Raw genomic sequence first — 18,132 nt, 5'->3', positions numbered from 1 at the left:
ATTCTGTAAACATGGGCTCCCTCTGAAATAACGAAATTAAACGATTGTGCTCACTGAGCTACAAACACCCAGACATTTTAAAATCCATTGTAAGACACTGAATATTTTTAAACACTGCAAGAAAAAAAAAAAAAAAAAAATCAAAAAAACCCCAAACAGCCCACATGTCTAGTTTAGTGTTTTCCAAAACTAAAAGCATTCCCTTTCTCTCGTTTTAGAAGCAGAATGTTTGTGTTAGAAAGACTAGTGCACAACCACATCACAACAAACTAGAGGAAAAATAGTTTACTATACTTCATTAATACTTAAGAACCTCATTTGAAAGCTTTAAAGGAAATTTTATTTGGTAGCTTAATTTTTCCAAAACCAGTAGAGATTGAGTCTCAGATATTAAACAGTATGATTTTCTAAAATGTGACAAAAGCTTTCCTTACCCGCTCATTTTATGTCTGTTAAGAAGAGACAAAAATGGATGATCAATGACCTAACCAAAAATTCTGACCAAAAGCAATATAGTGGCTTAATATCATACCTCAGGCTGTCCTATTCCAAGAAGAGCAGTGGCATGTCCATAGATGACTACGACATAATTAATAATACGAAGATTCAGTTGCTGCAAATAGAGTCAAATTATTGTAGAATGCACAAAACCATTTTGCTGGTAACTAGATTACTGTCTACTGTGAATTGAAGATCTTCACTCTAACAGAGATAAGGAACTCTTTTCTCATCCTTCTTATCATAGTCTCTACCCAGATTTATGCTAGAATTATCAGAAAAAGCGAAGGTTAACTACACTTTTACTGTTGGTCATTTGGCACCCCTATATATTTCAAAGTGATACAGCCTGAAACGCCTGCTTTTAGAAATGCTACAGCTACAAGCCTCACTATGTTGATTTAATGTGGTGTAGCGTGGTTTTGCTATATTTTATGTTCAAAATCAAGCAGATTTTTTAAAATAAATACATGAAATTTCTTCCTAACAAACTAGGTCACAATTCCAGATGGATTGGTACGTTACTTGCTTGGACAGCCTTGTTGGCACTGTAGCAGCCCTTACTAAAATGGGAGCTTGAAACACAGCAATGCATGTACACACACAACTTAATACTACAGTACAATAATTAAAGAAATCAACAATGACAAATGGGGCAATGGCTGGTTGGCTAGATACACATGCATAAAATTTCACAGTATTTGCCATCAAAGAATTACGTGACCTGAAGAATATAATTTTTTTTTGCCATACGTTATTATGAAAAAAGGTTAAACAGACAATGGGTAGTAGTTTCTTGTCAAATAAGATACTTATTATTTTGGTAAATATTTTTTAGATTGCATCTAGAAATGCACATGTATGCTGAACATCACAAAATTACATCCTATGCTACTATTCTGTTCTCATTTGTAAACTCCTTGGCACACATCAGTGAAACACCTGGCACTGTAGTCAACTGTAGGCAACAATTCAATAATAATGTCTATTTTGGTGGAAGAAAAGAATGAAACTTGCTAATGAAAGCATAAACTTCAATTACTCTAATAAACCAAGTTATTCCTCTCAGTTTACCTTTAATTCTGAAGGATTCAGAATGCTCAGCAATTGTGAAAAGGCTTGTTCAGCACTGTGACACCGCTGGTCCATCAAGGCTGTATAACCATCATGAACAAGAGATTTAACCGCTTCCAGCAACATATTCAAATCAACCTAAAATATTCAGGAAAACAGTAAGTCCAAAAGAAAACCATCTTTTCCTTTTTCAGTTTTATCACAAATCCACTCCAGAGGCAGCAAATCAGGTACATTTTTAGAAAACCTTCTTTTAAATTCAGCTTCTGAAAATGTAAGATTTTCATGAATCTACTGCTGCTAATCTCTTAAAAATCTAGTTTTTGTTTTAAGCTTAGATCCTTTTCCCTCCAGAAACTTTCAAGTTTAGTTCAAGCATCATTTTAATCCTTGTTGCACATTAAAAAACTCCACACCAGACTTTTGCCTTTCCCCACTTGTACACTCTATTTTGTGTTCAAACATTTTTGAAAAACCTCAAAACTATTTCATTCTGTCTACACTTTGTGTCCGTCTAGGATAATAGTTAATGCTAGAAGGTTTCAGAAAGCATTATGTCATCAACCTTTCACTATAGATACTTCCTGAAGTCTGTGGGAATTTCAAGCAGTGAGACTGTAAATCAGTATCGGCAGTGGCAGAATTAGAAGCTTGTACTCTCTTCATCTGTTGAAACTAGCTTTGGGAAGGAGATCATTGTGACAGGGTAAAAGTAATTCAACTATTTTAAAAGCTCCTCCAACACCTACTTCTGCAATCACAAGTGAAAAAACAAAGAACAGGGAAACTCACCTGTGTATTTTAGGCCACTTCATCATTTCAGTAGGAATTAATTTTCAGCATGAAGTAACCCTGATTTACAAGCTTCTAATTAAAGTGCCCCGCTCTCCCTTCCCCCCACTCCCCCATATGTTAAATTTTCAGCCTGGAATTCTGTAGTCGGGGTCATGGGCAGAGAGAAATTCAAAGAATAGGAAGATTCTGGAACATAACTTTTGAGTTCCCATATTGTGGGGTTTTTTTGGGTTTTGGTTTGGGGTTTTTTATTAATTTGGTTGGTTTTGTTGTTGTTTTGGTTTATGGGTTTTGTTTTTGCTGTAGTTTTGCGGAGGTTGGATTTTTTTGGTGTGGGGTTTTTTTTTGTTGTTGTTTTTTGTGGGTTTTTTAAACATTACTCTAATGGTGTACTTAATTGTATTCATTTGAACTGAATTAAGCTTGTGACATACTAAATTTAATGCAAGTCCTGAATGTATTTTCCTGACCATCTATGAATTTCAATCTTACTTCGCTTTCATCCCATTTCAACTGACTCAAAAGGACAAACAGAAGAAAATACCCATGATCTAACAACAGTTACAAACAAGTGTCAGAGACAGTGGAAACTACAAATAGATACCAAAAAGACCAAAACACAGAAGTTAGTAAATGAAAAAATGCTTAACACTTCTTAATATTTTAATTTCCTAGAACTACTGATACAAGGTAATTCTGTCAGAGCATATAGTCATAGAACAGAACAATCTATATTAACGTTAAGCTACATGACACATGAAGCTGATTAAGCCAACTAAAAAATATTACTTTTGATACTAGTAATACTCACAAAACTAGCTATTTGAAAGGAATTAAAGGTCTTAGTGCAGGCAGAACCTGCACCTTCTGAATTCAGTTTTCTCTTATGAAGTAATTATTTAGAATACAGATTTCTGGTATCTACTTCCCCAAGTTAACAGAGAAGAAATTACTAATTATGTATGTCCCCATTATTTCATTAAAGAGCTTTGGGATGCTCATCATCCATTACTACTAAGACCTGAGAAGGAAAACTCCCAATTTATGAATTGTACAGCATTTTAAGCAGCAATTCAATATGATGTTCTAAAATTATTTCCAAATGCGTGTATAAAACACAGGAAAACGTGTTTAGTCAGAACTTTGGGAAGGGTATTAAAAATCCCTGAATGATCCCCAGTGATTCTTGTAGTTCTTTTTACAAATGAAGATACAAGTGAGCTATCTTTTTAATTCATGTTTTTAGTTGAGTTATGCTGTGACTACACTGAGTTTTGTTATGCTAATTTCCAGTGCAAGGTCTTACAGGAGGAGAAGCAAAAAGAAGACTAAGAGGAACAAGACAGTATAAATTAGTGTAATTATATAATCTTTGTCTCCTGATAAAAGTCAGGCTAAGCGTGAAGTATAAAATTTTTGAATGAACCGAGATTCTGGACAGGGTTGCTAAAAGGTGACAGATCATTTATGCTTAAGATTGTATGCTAATAAATTCCCAGTTACCTGTTGCGCAGTACAGAAGAGTTTATCTTGGATGGCTTTAGAGTCTGTCTTCAAATCAAGGTGATCTCTACAAATAACAGGACAACGGCATGAGTTTGTACATGTACTTTATACGGAATCTTATTTTCAAGGAACAAATTTCTGCACTTTTATCAACCACATCACATTTGCCTACATGCTAGATTATTACGGCACACTTTCACTCACGATAACAAGTACTGTGATGCTATCAAGGAGTATGATACTACTCGTATAGTTCATATACTTCTGGCTCGGGAATCACCAGGGCTTCAGGGATGCAGGAGTCTTCTCCATCATTTTATTTGTTTTCTTTTATCCTTTCTACCTTATTCTCAGCTGAGTTGAGCTTATGAAGGGGTAGCATAAGTGACTAGAGAAGCTTCCTACACCAAATGCAGCAGTATAAGAAGGGTGCTTAGGCTTCTTTAACCCTCTCTACTCTTCCCAAGTACAAGATCCTTTATTCTAGCACAACCACCACTTAAAATGAAATACATGTAGCAGTTATATACGATGGAGGCAGGGAGAGCAGAGAAAAGAGGGACAGAGTTGTTCTTGCCAGCTCTTTCTTTCCACTACCTCAGCAGAAACACTGTGCACAACTAGAAAATGGAGAAAGAATAATGAAAAGTATTGCTTGATACTCGAAACTAAATCCTCAATGCTAAGTTTGCTATTCAGTCCTAACACACATTCAGTTCAGGCCCACATTTGAAAGCAAACACTCATGTGCTGAGATAAAGTTATTTACCATGTCAAAGGATTCCTTAGATTTTTGGAAGCTAAGCAACTTGCTAATTACAGAAACAGAGATAAGATTGGAACTGACCATGCACCTCATTTGTTGAGAAATACTGCATTTTTTTTAATAGGTCTAATAAACACCCGTATAAGAGAAGCAATTTCGCAGATGGTTGAGTTATTTTAAAGAGGATTTGTTCCCACAGTGAATTCTAATGTTTTTCCCTCTTATGCTTCGCCCCCTGCTCCACTTAAAATGAAAGGAGAAAGAAGTCAGTGGCAAGCCAGTTAAATAACATAAATGACCTCTCTTGTGACAAAGTTTCGGTTTTCTCAGCTACAATGGTATTCAAAAAGAGTTATGGAAAAACAAAAGGATTGTACTGTAATAAATATAGATTAAAAGATGGTAGGGCTTTGTGTCACACTTTGATTAATCAGGTGCAGCTCCCAGGTTTCCTAAAGGCTTGGATCCTTCTACATGAAAAATCTGCCTTTAAAAATTATCACTTAATGGAAACTTTTCTATTTCAATATAAACAGCTTATTTTCCTGTACCCATCACCTGTTTTTAATCATCCTGAACACAACCAAAAAACACTAGCCAAAGAGGTATAAAAGCAAGAAAGTACAGTCAGAGCTTAATTTGTCTGATTTCACAGCCCCAGTTAAAACACTGAAAGCTTCAATACTTAAGGCCACACAGGATGAAGTCATGATTTGCCTCGGTCATCTCAGAAATAAGTCAGCAGTAGCAGCTCTTTACTCCTTAACTATCTATCAGATGAGGAAATACACTGGCAAATGGAATCAACTATAAATGCAGCAATTTCCCGAAACCTGTTTGGACCAGGTTGGCCCCAGTATGGCTGGAAATAATGATTTATTTTGTTAAACCTTGTTTTAAATGTTGTAATAGATGGAAGCATCCATTTTGTCCATAAAATCTATTGTGCTTTTTATCTCAACTAATCTAATTTTGGTCTCAAACCATCAAAAATATTCATTGACATTCAGCATGTTCTACTCAGAGTATCTTTGTACTTAAAACTAGACACTGATTTGCTTTAAGTGAAGATTCAAGTCTACAAACAACTAAAGGACTCTTTAAGTAAAAGTTCTTTTCTAGTATTCAATTCTGAGACTGATTTACAATGCTTTCCTCACAGGCAAATCTCTTTTTCTTACAAAGCACATGAAAGGCAGAGAAGTTTTAAAAATTATTTGGTACACACAGAAGAATTAGTACAAAGAGGCCTTGAAAATATGATAGAATTTTAGTTATGTTGCGGTGTAAGTTTGAATGTAACAATTGGAACAAGATTCCTATTATCTTTTGCTGTAAGGGTAGCATGTTTTTTATTATGGGTATAGTGTGTGACTTGCTTTTGGGCAACATTTTTTCAAGAGCAGTTATTAAAATTATGCCTTCATTTACTAAAATTCAACTCAGCTTTGGAAAATACCTAGCTTTCAAGTAATAACTCAGGCTCTTCATGAAAACTAGGATTTTGAGAATGCCAATTGGTTATCTTAACATGAACTAACTCCCAAAGAATATGTGAACAACGTAAACAAAGCAAAGAGCAAGCAGCTAGTCTAAGTTGCATTAACTCACTTCTAAGTGGTACATTAAATAACGCAAAATAGCAATAAATTAAAAAATAAATACAATTTCTTACTTTGTCTTTTCAGAGACACCAGGTTTGTTTTTTTGCCTGCCTTTGTTGTGATGACTTTGGCCTGTAATGAGAAAAAGTATTTCAAACAAAATGACCATCACCTAAAACAAAGGGAAAAAATGCTCTCGGAACTCACATTTTGCTTTGTAAATAATAGATCTTAAACACTGACAATGTGGAAACCAAACACAACCAAGAAGTTTCTCAACAAACCAGCTCTGAGCGTTACAGTAGGAATCTGATGTTATTAAGTAACGTAAGTTTTTATTAATCCTATACAGGGGAAAACATACTTCAAACAGCGGAATCTTAAATTCTGTAGAGATGATCTGACTTTACAATATTGTAGCAACTAATAAAGTGGACGTCAAGCTGAATAAATCAGTATGTTTTAAAAACAGCAGCTGATAATATCCACTATTACTTGATAACTAGATTTTTTTTAAAGGGAATAATAGATCACTATGGATATTCCAGTGTGAGTACAAAAGATTTACAGGAGTCTGCTACTTCAAAAATACATTGTTAAAGGAGTTAAGTTCAAGCCACATTAATCTTAGAAATGTAGACATATGAGTCAGATCAATATCCCCAATTACAAAATAAAAATGTTTAAGGATGTGGAAATACTGCATCACAATGGCAAGAAAGAATGTATCATGTGACACTGATACATGTCTAACTTTGAAACTTAATGTTAAAGACATAACACAAAACTTCACTAATACACTTTAACAGCTTCACAGATCTAACACTGTTACAGGATCTACAAACTGAGTAAACAGTTAATCAGTAACAAGGAAGAAGGAAGCGGGTTTTAATACTTTATTGTTATTGGTCAAAACCAGGAAGCCATGCCATTAACTGCAAAATAATCTCTCAACCGTTTTTTGTGGAATTAAACCATAACATTAGGCATCTGAATGTCATTAGGCACATTCACGATTAAGGCAGTAAGTTTTTAATTTTCAAGAATCTTAAGTTAGACCTTTACAAGGTGTTAGTGACTCAACAGCAATGGTGACAAAACCCACTTATGGGAAAGCTGCCTTCTAGTAATCGGACAATTAGACAAGCAAGGCAAAAAAATAGCATTTCTGGGCTGGTAAGGAACCAACAAGCAGCTGACTAATGCAGTTGCAGAACTGCTGAACATCACACATTGCAGATATTTCTTAATACACATTGTACGTTAAAGGGGTGTGGAGCAGCAGGTATCTTTTTTTGCTAGTTGAATCCAAGGGATTTAACAAGGCATATAGGAATGCTGCCTTCTGCCTCAGCTACCTGTTCTAAGAGGGGATAGTCCTAGCTCCAATTTTTCAGAAACAGTTTAGGAGGCAATCATGGCTTCCTAATACTGGACACAATCACACAGACAACTTACAGTCCAGCATCTGAATTCAAGTTATTAGAGCACTGGAACACAAACATAAGTTACAGCAACCTAAATCATTACATATTGCCCAATTATTATTATGCTTACGCTGAACTACCATAAAATGGAATTTGGCAAAAGGAGTTACTAATTTTATATATAAAATTTCAGTAACTATATTAAAAATGATAATGCCATGATACTCAAAGTATTTTATACGATTAGATACCGAAAGATGCTGATTGTGGAAAAAATACAAATCTATCCATTAGAGTAATCTCACTCAATCCAGTAGGATGTCTCATGTACTCAGTTCTCAAGTTAAATCATATGCATACACACTTCATGCCTTGTGCCACAAGTAATTTCTCATTAAAAACTATTTAGTGACATAAAATTTAAATTAATCAGAACAAAAATCAAGCATCATGAAGACTGAACATGCTCAGGATTATTTCATGAACTAGTTCTTGAAATTGTCTCACAGGGGTCTGAATAGGTGTCTATCGAAAGAGTTTATTAGCATTAAAAACTCCAAAGCTACACCAATAACCATCACAAATTCCTCATAACAGATCAATGTTTAGATGATGGAAAGCAATAATCCTTTTGAAAGCCAGAAAACACTTCAAGCATATCATCATTTAACCATTGAGAGGTAGAGATATATTACACCTTTTCTTCATTATGAAGATTCCTTTACCTTAAGGAACTGCTCTATCATTCAAAACAAAATCTTAAAAAGATAAAGAAATACAAGCTCCCCCCGTCATCATCAAAAGAAATAATTAATCAGCACTATTTTTTCATTGAATGATCTAATTTTAAAAGCCATTCAGCAAAAACTATTTCATAAGAATTTCCTACAGAAACTACTACTCCCATGCAGCACCCAACTTAAAAATACACTACTTTCAGATTTTAAAAAAATACTTTTAAATAAGAGTAACAAGCAAATCCTTTGGAATTACTGTTAATATACTAGAGAAGATAAATTAATTGAACAGGAAACATGATTCACTTACCCCACAAACATTTTAAAATATTAGCAGAAGTAGTATTGCTTTTGCTAGACATTCCCATTAGAAGCAAACAAAGATATTTAACAGAAGCATACACATACTCAAAAAAATAGTACATGCAGACAAAAACTGAAAGTACAAGGGACAGCAACTTTAAGATAAGATACACTGGCATAAAGTTCCTTTATGTTAAATCAACTACAAGTCTTAAGCCTTTAAGCGGACAAAGGCTAAGGAAAAGGTTATTCTTCCCCACCCACAGTAAACTTGTATCAGCTAAGTCATTCAGAGAGTAACTCCTCCTTTCAAATCAAAGCCAAGCCAAATATTTTCTTCTACATCGGTACTGACATAGTAAGTACCAGGGGGAGAGGAGTAGGAGGAAGGAAGAACAGGAAAAAAAGAAAAAACATGGAATCAGCATGGGTTTCTTTGAAATTACTAGATTTAACGCAATGCTTCATCGTCCTATGATCTCTAGAAGTTTTTTCAGTTCCCTCTCAACATTCAGCTTTTCATTATCTCTCTTCCCTCCTCAACCTCTTTAAAAATCAGCTATCCTCCCAACACCCTGCCCCTTCACCAGTATCAGCAGCACAGGCACTGCAGACACCCTGTCCTTGACCAGTATCAGCAGCAGACAGGCTGCCGACACCCTGGCCCCGCCACCACAGGCAGCAGGCGCTGCCCACGATGTTAATGTCAAGTACCACCCTCTCAAGTCCCAAGGGAATGTCAGGAAGATGTGCCAGGGGAGGTTCAGGTTGGACATGAGGAAAAGGTTCTTCCTCCAGAGGGTGGTGGAGCACTGGAACAGGCTCCCCAGGGAGGTGGCACGGCCCCAAGCCTGACAGTGTTCAAGAAGAGACTGGACAAGCCCTCAGACACATGGTGTGAACTGTGGGGTTGTCATATGCGGGGACAGGAGTTGGGTCCCTTCCACTCAGGACATTCTATGATTCTATGAAATCCCACTACCTTTGGTGGAGTCAAGGGGCGCAGCAACTCTGACCTGCATTCAACAGGCATCGGAATGATTTGGTCTTGCTGCCAGGTGAGGGGACATCAAGCGTCCCCAGCAGGCTGCTGGAGCTGGGGCATCACCTATAACCCCATGTTTGCTATCAGTGATTGGGTGGTTTGCCATATGGGTGCATTGTTGCTGATCTTCTCCCCTGCCTGAATTAAGCTTTGTTTTATAACATGTCATCAGACTCCCTTACTATTCGGATCACACTTCCACACTCAGGAAAGTGTCTGGATTGACTTAGTTGTCAAGCTCATTTAAAATTCCCTATGGTGTACATGCATTTCTTGTTTTGCCCCTTCACATCATCTACAAATTGATTCGCCTTCCACAGCTTGACTTCTCCTTTCTAAAACCCTTCCCTGATTTATGCTTTCTGCAATAAGTTATTTCAACACTTTATAGTTTCTTCTTTTACTTTTTATTATCCTACTGCATCACATCTTTTCAACAAATTTGGTTTGACTCATCTTTTGCAACCTTTCCCACATTTTCCATCTCCCAATAAATACTTTAATTCTTCAAGACGTTCGCATATGATCAAAGTCGCAAAAGCAAGATCACTCTCCTACTGCTCATTTAAAAAAAATATTTTGTAGTATGTCTTCACTAGTTTCCTAAAATCAAATTTTGAAGTGCTCTGCACAGTAACACCTATTCAGCTAACTACCTAAGTATGTGAAGTGCAAAGAACAGTATGGGTGGGCATCAAGGACTTCAGACTGTTGCACAGTTGGTCAGGACTAGAAGGACCCACTGCCTTGGAAGTCACAGCTTTAGAATACAGCATGAGCACACAGCTCGTCCAGATCCAGTAGGAGTATTCCATACAAACATTACAAATAAGAACAATTTCTGAAGGTCAGGGAAATATCTTATGCTTTCTTGGTTACACCACATTTAGCAGGTGATAAAAAACCCAAGCAAATTCAGGGAAAGATTTCACTTTGAAGATCAAAACTCCTTGCATTTCACTTTCACCACAGAAAAGTAACTCTGGCACTGTGTGATTTTTAGGGGTGAGAGTTCTCTCAATAGAAGAGTTAGGTTGGGTTTTTTAATCACTTTAAAACAAACAAAACAACCAAAATGAAACACACAAACACAAATAATAAATCACATCAACTTATACCTCTTAAAGTTTGCAGCTAAAGATTCATTCTAATAAACATTTTGTGGTCTCCTTCCTCTCTAACTGCAGGATTATTTTCTTAAGGATGCATATGGAGTTTTTAGTAATCACAAATGAATTATGAGTACTGAAATTACCCACACATTTTTCTCAAATTTAGATCCTTTTAGATCCCATACCTGTCTCAGAAGGAGGGAAAACATTTCTAGCCTGTGACTCGGCATTCTACTTTTTAGTTCTAGTTTCATTTCTGAATTCATCCATGTAAAGTAGATTCAAAATACAAAAGCATGATTGAAGTAAAACAGAAATACAGGAGAGAAGTATCTAAGTAACTGCATGCTAATAGTAAAGGAAGTGAAACATGATAGCTTACTATTCTGAAACCACCACCAGATACACTTTTGCTCATAACAAAAACAGCAAGGGAGGAACCAACTTGGACTTGATAAACAGAAAAAAAAAAACAAAAAACTCACTTGGTGGAAACTCCAGAGACCAACTTTTGCTTTCTGTTCTTTGGATGGCAGTCACCTAATGACAAATACGTTAGCTTGGTTTAACACAGATAACAGAAAACAAGTAGATATTACTTTCTAAAATTAAACGAAGAAAATAACTAAAACACCGACTTAAACAAAGAAATCACAATGATAATACGGTATATTCTGTCCCAAATTAAGAGGTAAAGAAAAAAAACATTTCATTAATCAAAGTGTATTTGTACACATAAACCTTTTTCCATCAAATTCATATCCATTTATATTATCTACCAGTCTGACAAATACTCTCCTTTTTCGCAGTAATATTTATCCTAAGGGAAGATAAATTTACACAGACCTACATTATGAAGATTTTCATCGCATAAAAGCAGACAAAAGTTTTCATGAGACTGTCAAAAATCTTTAAGCACTTCTTGTGCACTCAACAAATGAGTGCCTTTTCAACAAATGAGAACTTTTGTTTCCTTTCCTTTGCCCTTGTATGTTGGTTTCATTTTCCCCACCAATGAGTCAGCTTTTTTCTTGATACACCCTCCCATGAAACCTGCAAGAGTTTTTTCACATGTGCATGCGAAATCATTTTGACCTTGCTATTAAATTTGCACTACCTATCATCTTGGTTTTTATATTATTTAGCTTATTAGCACACTTCATATGCTAAATGATAACAATTTAGCAATAACCTTACAATACTGATGGTAAAGACTATCAGAAAGAGGTACAAATGTTTCTTTAAATTAATAATTTGTGTGAAAGAGAAGAACTGTCTGTAAGCACACTGAAAGTTATTACTGAATTTTTAATTCAATGCTGTCACAGCAGGACTATCAGAGTCTGCATGCATCCAGCAAAACAAACCACCCAGGAAAATTTACGCACAGGAACAGTTTACAGGATCCCCATGACACTGGACATAAGATAGGCACTAAGACAGCAACAGCTGGGAAATTCTACTGACATCCACGAAGAAAAAACACCTAAAATAACATGAGCACCAACAAAATCCCCCAACTTTCCACTTTTTTGGGGGTACATGTTTGTTTTTTTAAGGAAAAAACATATGTATTGGTTTCAGCTAGGATAAAGTTAATTTTCCTCTTAGCAGCTCATATCGTGCTGTGTTCTAGATTTACAGTTAAAACAGTGTTGATAACACAGGGATGCTGTAGCTGCTGCTGAGCAGAGCTTGCACGTCAAGGAGTTTTCTGTTTCACACATGGCTCTGCCAGCAAGTGGGCTGGGGGTACATGAGGATTTGGTAGGGGACACAGCTGGGACAGGTGACCCCAACTGACCAAAGGGATATTTCACACCATATGTCATGCTCAGCAATAAAAGCTGGGCGTAGAAGGAGAAAGAGGGGAAGTTCTGAGTTATGGCAACCGTCTTCCCAAGTAATCACTATGCACGATGAAGCTCTGCTTTCCTGGAAACGGCTACTCATCTGCCTGGAAGCACTGAATTAATTCCTTATTTTGCTTTGCTGGTGTGTGCAGCTTTCACTTTGCCTGTTAAACTGTCTATATCTCAATCCATGAATTTTATCTTTTATACTCAGGATTTTCTGCCCCATCCTGCTGAGAGGAGGGAGCAAGAAGCTGTGTGGGGCTGAACTGCCTACCAGGGTTAAAGAACGCCAACACAGTATGCCATTGCACTTTCAACAGTAAAATTACCTTCTAAAAGGCAGAATTAGAGGCTTTTGTTAGTGGATTTCTTCAGTCAGCCTTCACTAACATGTACCCTTAGTTTAAGCATTTTTCAGGAACAAAACTCATCCATGAATAGAGAACGAAGTTTGTTCTATTAAGCTTCTGTGATAGATGCACTCAACTCTGACCAAACTAGCAGTAGTTTTGTTCAGGTTCCAAAGGAGGTAAAGGCCTAGGCCATGACCAAGCCATGAACTTCTCTAGTTCCAACCTATATGGTGACAGGGTGACACAGTGAGATTTGACATATATGAGCTTAGAAACCAGAACATCAGTCATGGGATAAACACCTAAATAGCAGTTGATTCTTCCAAAACTAATTTGGTCAAGGTACAAAGGAAGCCACAGGTACGAGGGGTCTCGTGCCTATCTTCTGCATCGCATGTAGTTTGACTATGGGCCAATGACTTTATTCCATGAATATGACAGCCTAGGTGAGCTTTTTTTGAGCTCTCCCTCCTACGTAGCTAGCAGTATGGCAACCACCCCCCCCTTGAGCTGGGACACCTCTAGGTTGAGAGACCCCTTACCAACTGCAGATCTTTGGTAAGTGACTGATATCGCACATAACCTTGTACCACACGGCATTAAGATCTTGTATTGGTAATTCCGAAGTGCCATGATCTAGTAAATGGATTGAACTTGGACCAAGGGTTGGACTTGATGATCTCTGAGGTCTTTTCGAACCCAGCCGATTCTGTGTGATTCTGTGTGTTTGATTCATTATTATATCCTCTGTGCAGCAGAGTAATAGACAGAACTTTGCCATTGGACTTCATTAAGCCTCACTTTTACAACATCTCGATTCAATAAAACCACTTTTGTTGGTATCTTTGGCAGTGGTTCTTTAAGCAGTCTAAATCTCCCTCACAACAGCTTCACTTTCTCTTTTAAGCCTTTCTCACCAAAAAAAGTTAATGAAAGTGTAATAATCTGGTAGAATATTTGTGCTTGTAAACTGTCTTTTAAATTGAAAGAATTCATCTAAAGAATTACAAAGGGTTACTGAAATAACACAAGTCCATCTTTCATTTTATCACTATACCACACTTGATTTAAACACACCAGCCAAACATACATTTGAGAACCACAAAACCCCTAGTTTTAAATACAATCCATTTAGGCACACTATTTAACTAGCATTTTTCCCATACAAATGAAATCTGTTTACAGAGCATGAAAATAATGGTCAATAACCATGCAAATACCTTAACGTCACAGTATCAGTGCAAAACGATGCTCCGGTATAGCAAAAGCTCTGCACATGAATTAACTTCGGCTAAAGCATCTTCCTGCACTGAACTCCATTACACCAGTACACATTAACTAAATCCTCTCCTAAAGCCCAAGGGAAGACGACTTTTGAATGCACACTGGAATGGGCAGTCAATCAAATCAGACTGGACTTCAATTTCACTGTCAGTAACCCCAAAGAGACCCCTATCCTCCTCATAACATCCAGCGTCCTCCTTCTCATTCAAGCAACCAGCTCCCACCTGTTTTCAAATCCAAAGTTCCAAACATAGACTTGGTAGTTAAATGTTACATAAAAAGTGCTTGGCTGAGAAAGTACACAATTATTATAACACAGTGGCTGCAAAATTTCACCCACACCATTAAACAACACGTTCCAGCGCAAAGAAAATCAAGACACCGTTAGTCTTGTAATTCCAGCTGTAGCGCAACTTACTGTAGTATCCTGGTTTTGAGGACAATGATGATCTTTAGGATCAGACTGTGTTCTCTTTCTGCCTTTTTCTATTTCCTTTTGTTCTTGAGAGATTATTAAATGAGATTTTGAAGAACTGTCGTCTCTGACGTGTAAAAAGAGAGAACCCTAGTTCTTGCAATGTTCATGTCTTTTCCCCATATTTAAAACACATACCGTAGATGTATCACAAAAAAGCCAAAGGTGAATACAAGAAGTTCACCCCTCATATGAGTGTAATGGCATAAGCATATTTAAAGAATTTGATCAAACAGCCATGTTTTATACCTTCAAATTGCACAGTCCAAAGCTATGCAAAAATTTAACAACAAAAACCCACATCATTTTCTATAAAGGGCACAAGAACTGAATTACTGCATGGTTATTTAAAAATAAATATAGGTAATTCATTTTTTTAAAAAGCAGTCTTGCCCAAGGCCACATTCTATTTGCATAATATAGGAGCAGAAACAAAACTCTTAAGTTCTTCCAGAATTTTCAGGCTTACATAAAGCTGTTTAGTAGCTTACTTATTTGACTGTTTTTAAATGACAGGTAGCACATCACTACAAGTAGCCCAATAGAAATCAAAATATCCTTCAGAAAAATGCTTTATACAAGAGTTATGGCATATATTGTAAATTAGCTGAATCTGGGAATATAGATTCGCTCTTACTCTCTGTGCAATGCAAAAGCACAGAACGGATGTGGCAATGCCAGGTTTCTACAAATCTGCATGCACATTCATTTTTACCATTCCCAAAACGCATTTGCTAGCATTCAGATCCTCAGATCAGCTTAATCTCCTAGTGAACTTCATATAGCAAAGTTCACGCCCATTTTTTTCTGTTATTGCACTGACATTTTCAGACACTAAATTTCCTCAAGAGTGAAGTACTTCAAGATGGACAGACAAAAACCATGAAAATGCACCTGTTTCCTGTTATTTCCAACATGGGTAAAACTTTAGGCTGAAGGAAACTACTTGGAAGTAGAACACATCTCAAGATAGCTTATTTAGTTCCTAAAAGTTCTCTTTACTCCTAGGCTGCCCTCTGGTTGCAGTTCTGATATTTTTTTTTCCTTCCATTTTTATTTACTGATAGATAAAATCAAGCAGTATCTATGCTATGTATTATTTAAACCTTATACTAAGCATTGCTCACTAAAAAAAAAAAAGCAAATTGGACAGTTGCTTACTTTTTTTCAGGAAGTGACTTCTTCGGTTTCTGTTTATCTTGTTTAATACCTATAAAAATTATATAGGAAGGGAAGAAAAATATACAAGAAATTAGTTACTTTCAAAGGAAAGTTACCAATGAAGGATTTTTGCTATGTTCAAGGTAGATCTTGAAATCAGAAAAGGTTACCATTGATTTCTTCTAATGTCTTCTTTAACTTGTAATTTTGTTGAATAAGATCCTTAAGTCCATCAATAATGTTCCTGCATAGTTCCTGAGCTCTCTCATTAGCTTTCAAAGCCAGTTCATGTTCCCCCAGTAATGACAGCGCCTTACAGAAGTGGTAGTGACCCTATATGGACACAAGTTTGAATTTCAAGCATTCATTCACACAGATAGGAAAACAACTTATGTAAAAAACAGCTGCAGTAGACAATACAAAGTAAAATTTATCATACTCAAAAGTTATCTCCTCCACTTGTTTCAGGTCAAATGACGAATAATCAGAGTTTTCAACAACTCAGCACACTGAAACAGAAAGATAATTCACTGGGAGCAGCAGTTAGCCTCTAGCTTTGCAAAAGTGCAAGTTCACTTTTTCCCCTAATCTCAACTACTACTTTGCAATTTTGTAACTATCCCTTATTTACTTTTCTTTAGGCCAACAATACTGGGAAATACATGTTGATCATTAATCAGGATTTTTTTACTATAAGGACAACATATATTCTTTTTAAAGCATTTTGATAACACAGCTATGTACAACAATGTAATAAATGTTTTCTTCGGTCTGCACATGCAGAGAACATTGTGTAACAACACTTACAAGCATGTGAAAGTAACATTTTAAATGTGAGAACACAAGCAAACTATGGTACTTGGCTGAAGAAGCAGAATTGTTAGGCCACAAGGTACTGTGTTCATTCTACTCTCATTAGTGCTAAATGCAGATGAGAACATCTCACATCCACCTGGGTCAAACCTGTAATTCAGACTCTCGGTTCTTACCTTTGTTTACAGTGCAAACAAAAGACAATTCTGAAACGTAAATGAAACCAACCTTTGGCCAATTAGGCTTCAAAATAGTGGCTCTTTTTCCATCAGCAAGGGCTCTCCTTATTAAAGGGAGGAAAAATAAGAACTTTTATTATTTATGCTTCAGAAAAATCTGCAGATCAGATATACAAGGTGCTATGCAAATACAAAGTGAATAAAAGAACAGTTAATTCACCTGTGTAAAGGCATGGTCAGACAACACTACTCAGCTGAAACTCACCTGGGTTAAAATGTTACAGTCCCAACTATTTCACCCATCAGGTATTTATTCCCTTCCCTTCCCTTACCTACTAGGTTTTCCAGCATTTCTGCATACGTACTTATCTCTTAACTGGGTTCTATCAAAATGCTCCTTTAAAAAGTAAAGCCTTACTAAAAATAATTGAATACTGAGCCAAAATATTTTTACAGAAATACGATTAGAGTAGTTACATTATCATAGCTAGACATTTGAGCATGCAAGTATTAACCGCTGAGCACTGAAAGACAGTAACCTCCAAAATTCCCAAGAACTGAAGCCCAAAGAATACGGTCAACTGACTTTTCATATACAAGGTGTCATAGAATAACCACAGTTACAATTGTGGTCAAGTCAGAAGAGAAGCAGACTATCCTTACAGCTCCAGGAGAGAACAGAGCAGCAGTGACAGCCTCTGCCGATAACCAACGCTGGCCAAAAACGGGCAGATACAGAGTTCACATAACTCTGGGATACACCACTCATTCTCCATGGAACTACAGCTATGTGTCACATAAACAGGATGTAGTAAACTACAATAAAGAGTGGTCACGTGTGGATTACTTCAGATTAGGAAGCTTACAAATACCTCATGCCTTCAATAGCTGCATCATGCTGCCTCAGTGGGGTCCTTAGAAAATGTCTGCAGTGAGACCTAACTCGAGAGGCCTAAGAACACCTATCAGGCATTCACTGTTTTACCTCCATAAAGGGAAGGAACATGAAAAAAAAAAAATCTCGTTTCACATGAAAGTGTTCATAAATTGCCTAGTCACTTTCACCGTTTTTTGTAATAGTTATAGCAGAAGAGCTTGTACAGAAGGATCTGAAGGAGGAGAATGAGATGCTCTGTGGTAACAA

At 36.6% G+C, this 18,132-nt stretch overlaps 1 protein-coding gene across 5 annotated transcripts in view; it reads right to left on the bottom strand.

The window, feature by feature from the left end:
• Positions 1-18,132, bottom strand: part of TTC3 (tetratricopeptide repeat domain 3) — a 67,111-nt gene that overhangs the window by 32,141 nt on the left and 16,838 nt on the right. For 4 of the 5 annotated variants that reach the window (XM_065862135.2, XM_071810947.1, XM_071810945.1 and 1 more), the window contains exons 11-19: positions 17,038-17,092; positions 16,167-16,329; positions 15,997-16,045; positions 14,779-14,902; positions 11,353-11,407; positions 6,315-6,375; positions 3,871-3,937; positions 1,573-1,710; positions 533-613 (exon numbers count right to left, since the gene is read on the bottom strand). In XM_065862135.2, the coding sequence (XP_065718207.1) occupies positions 533-613; positions 1,573-1,710; positions 3,871-3,937; positions 6,315-6,375; positions 11,353-11,407; positions 14,779-14,902; positions 15,997-16,045; positions 16,167-16,329; positions 17,038-17,092 (793 nt within the window). Of the gene's footprint in view, positions 1-532; positions 614-1,572; positions 1,711-3,870; positions 3,938-6,314; positions 6,376-8,717; positions 9,229-11,352; positions 11,408-14,778; positions 14,903-15,996; positions 16,046-16,166; positions 16,330-17,037; positions 17,093-18,132 lie in introns of those variants that run through there. The other variant, XM_065862149.2, reaches the window with a different exon arrangement.

This window comes from Patagioenas fasciata, chromosome 1, assembly GCF_037038585.1.
Source record: "Patagioenas fasciata isolate bPatFas1 chromosome 1, bPatFas1.hap1, whole genome shotgun sequence".
NCBI lineage: Eukaryota > Metazoa > Chordata > Aves > Columbiformes > Columbidae > Patagioenas > Patagioenas fasciata.
Note: the sequence above shows the minus strand (reverse complement) of the source record. Positions and strands in the feature narration are given on the sequence as shown.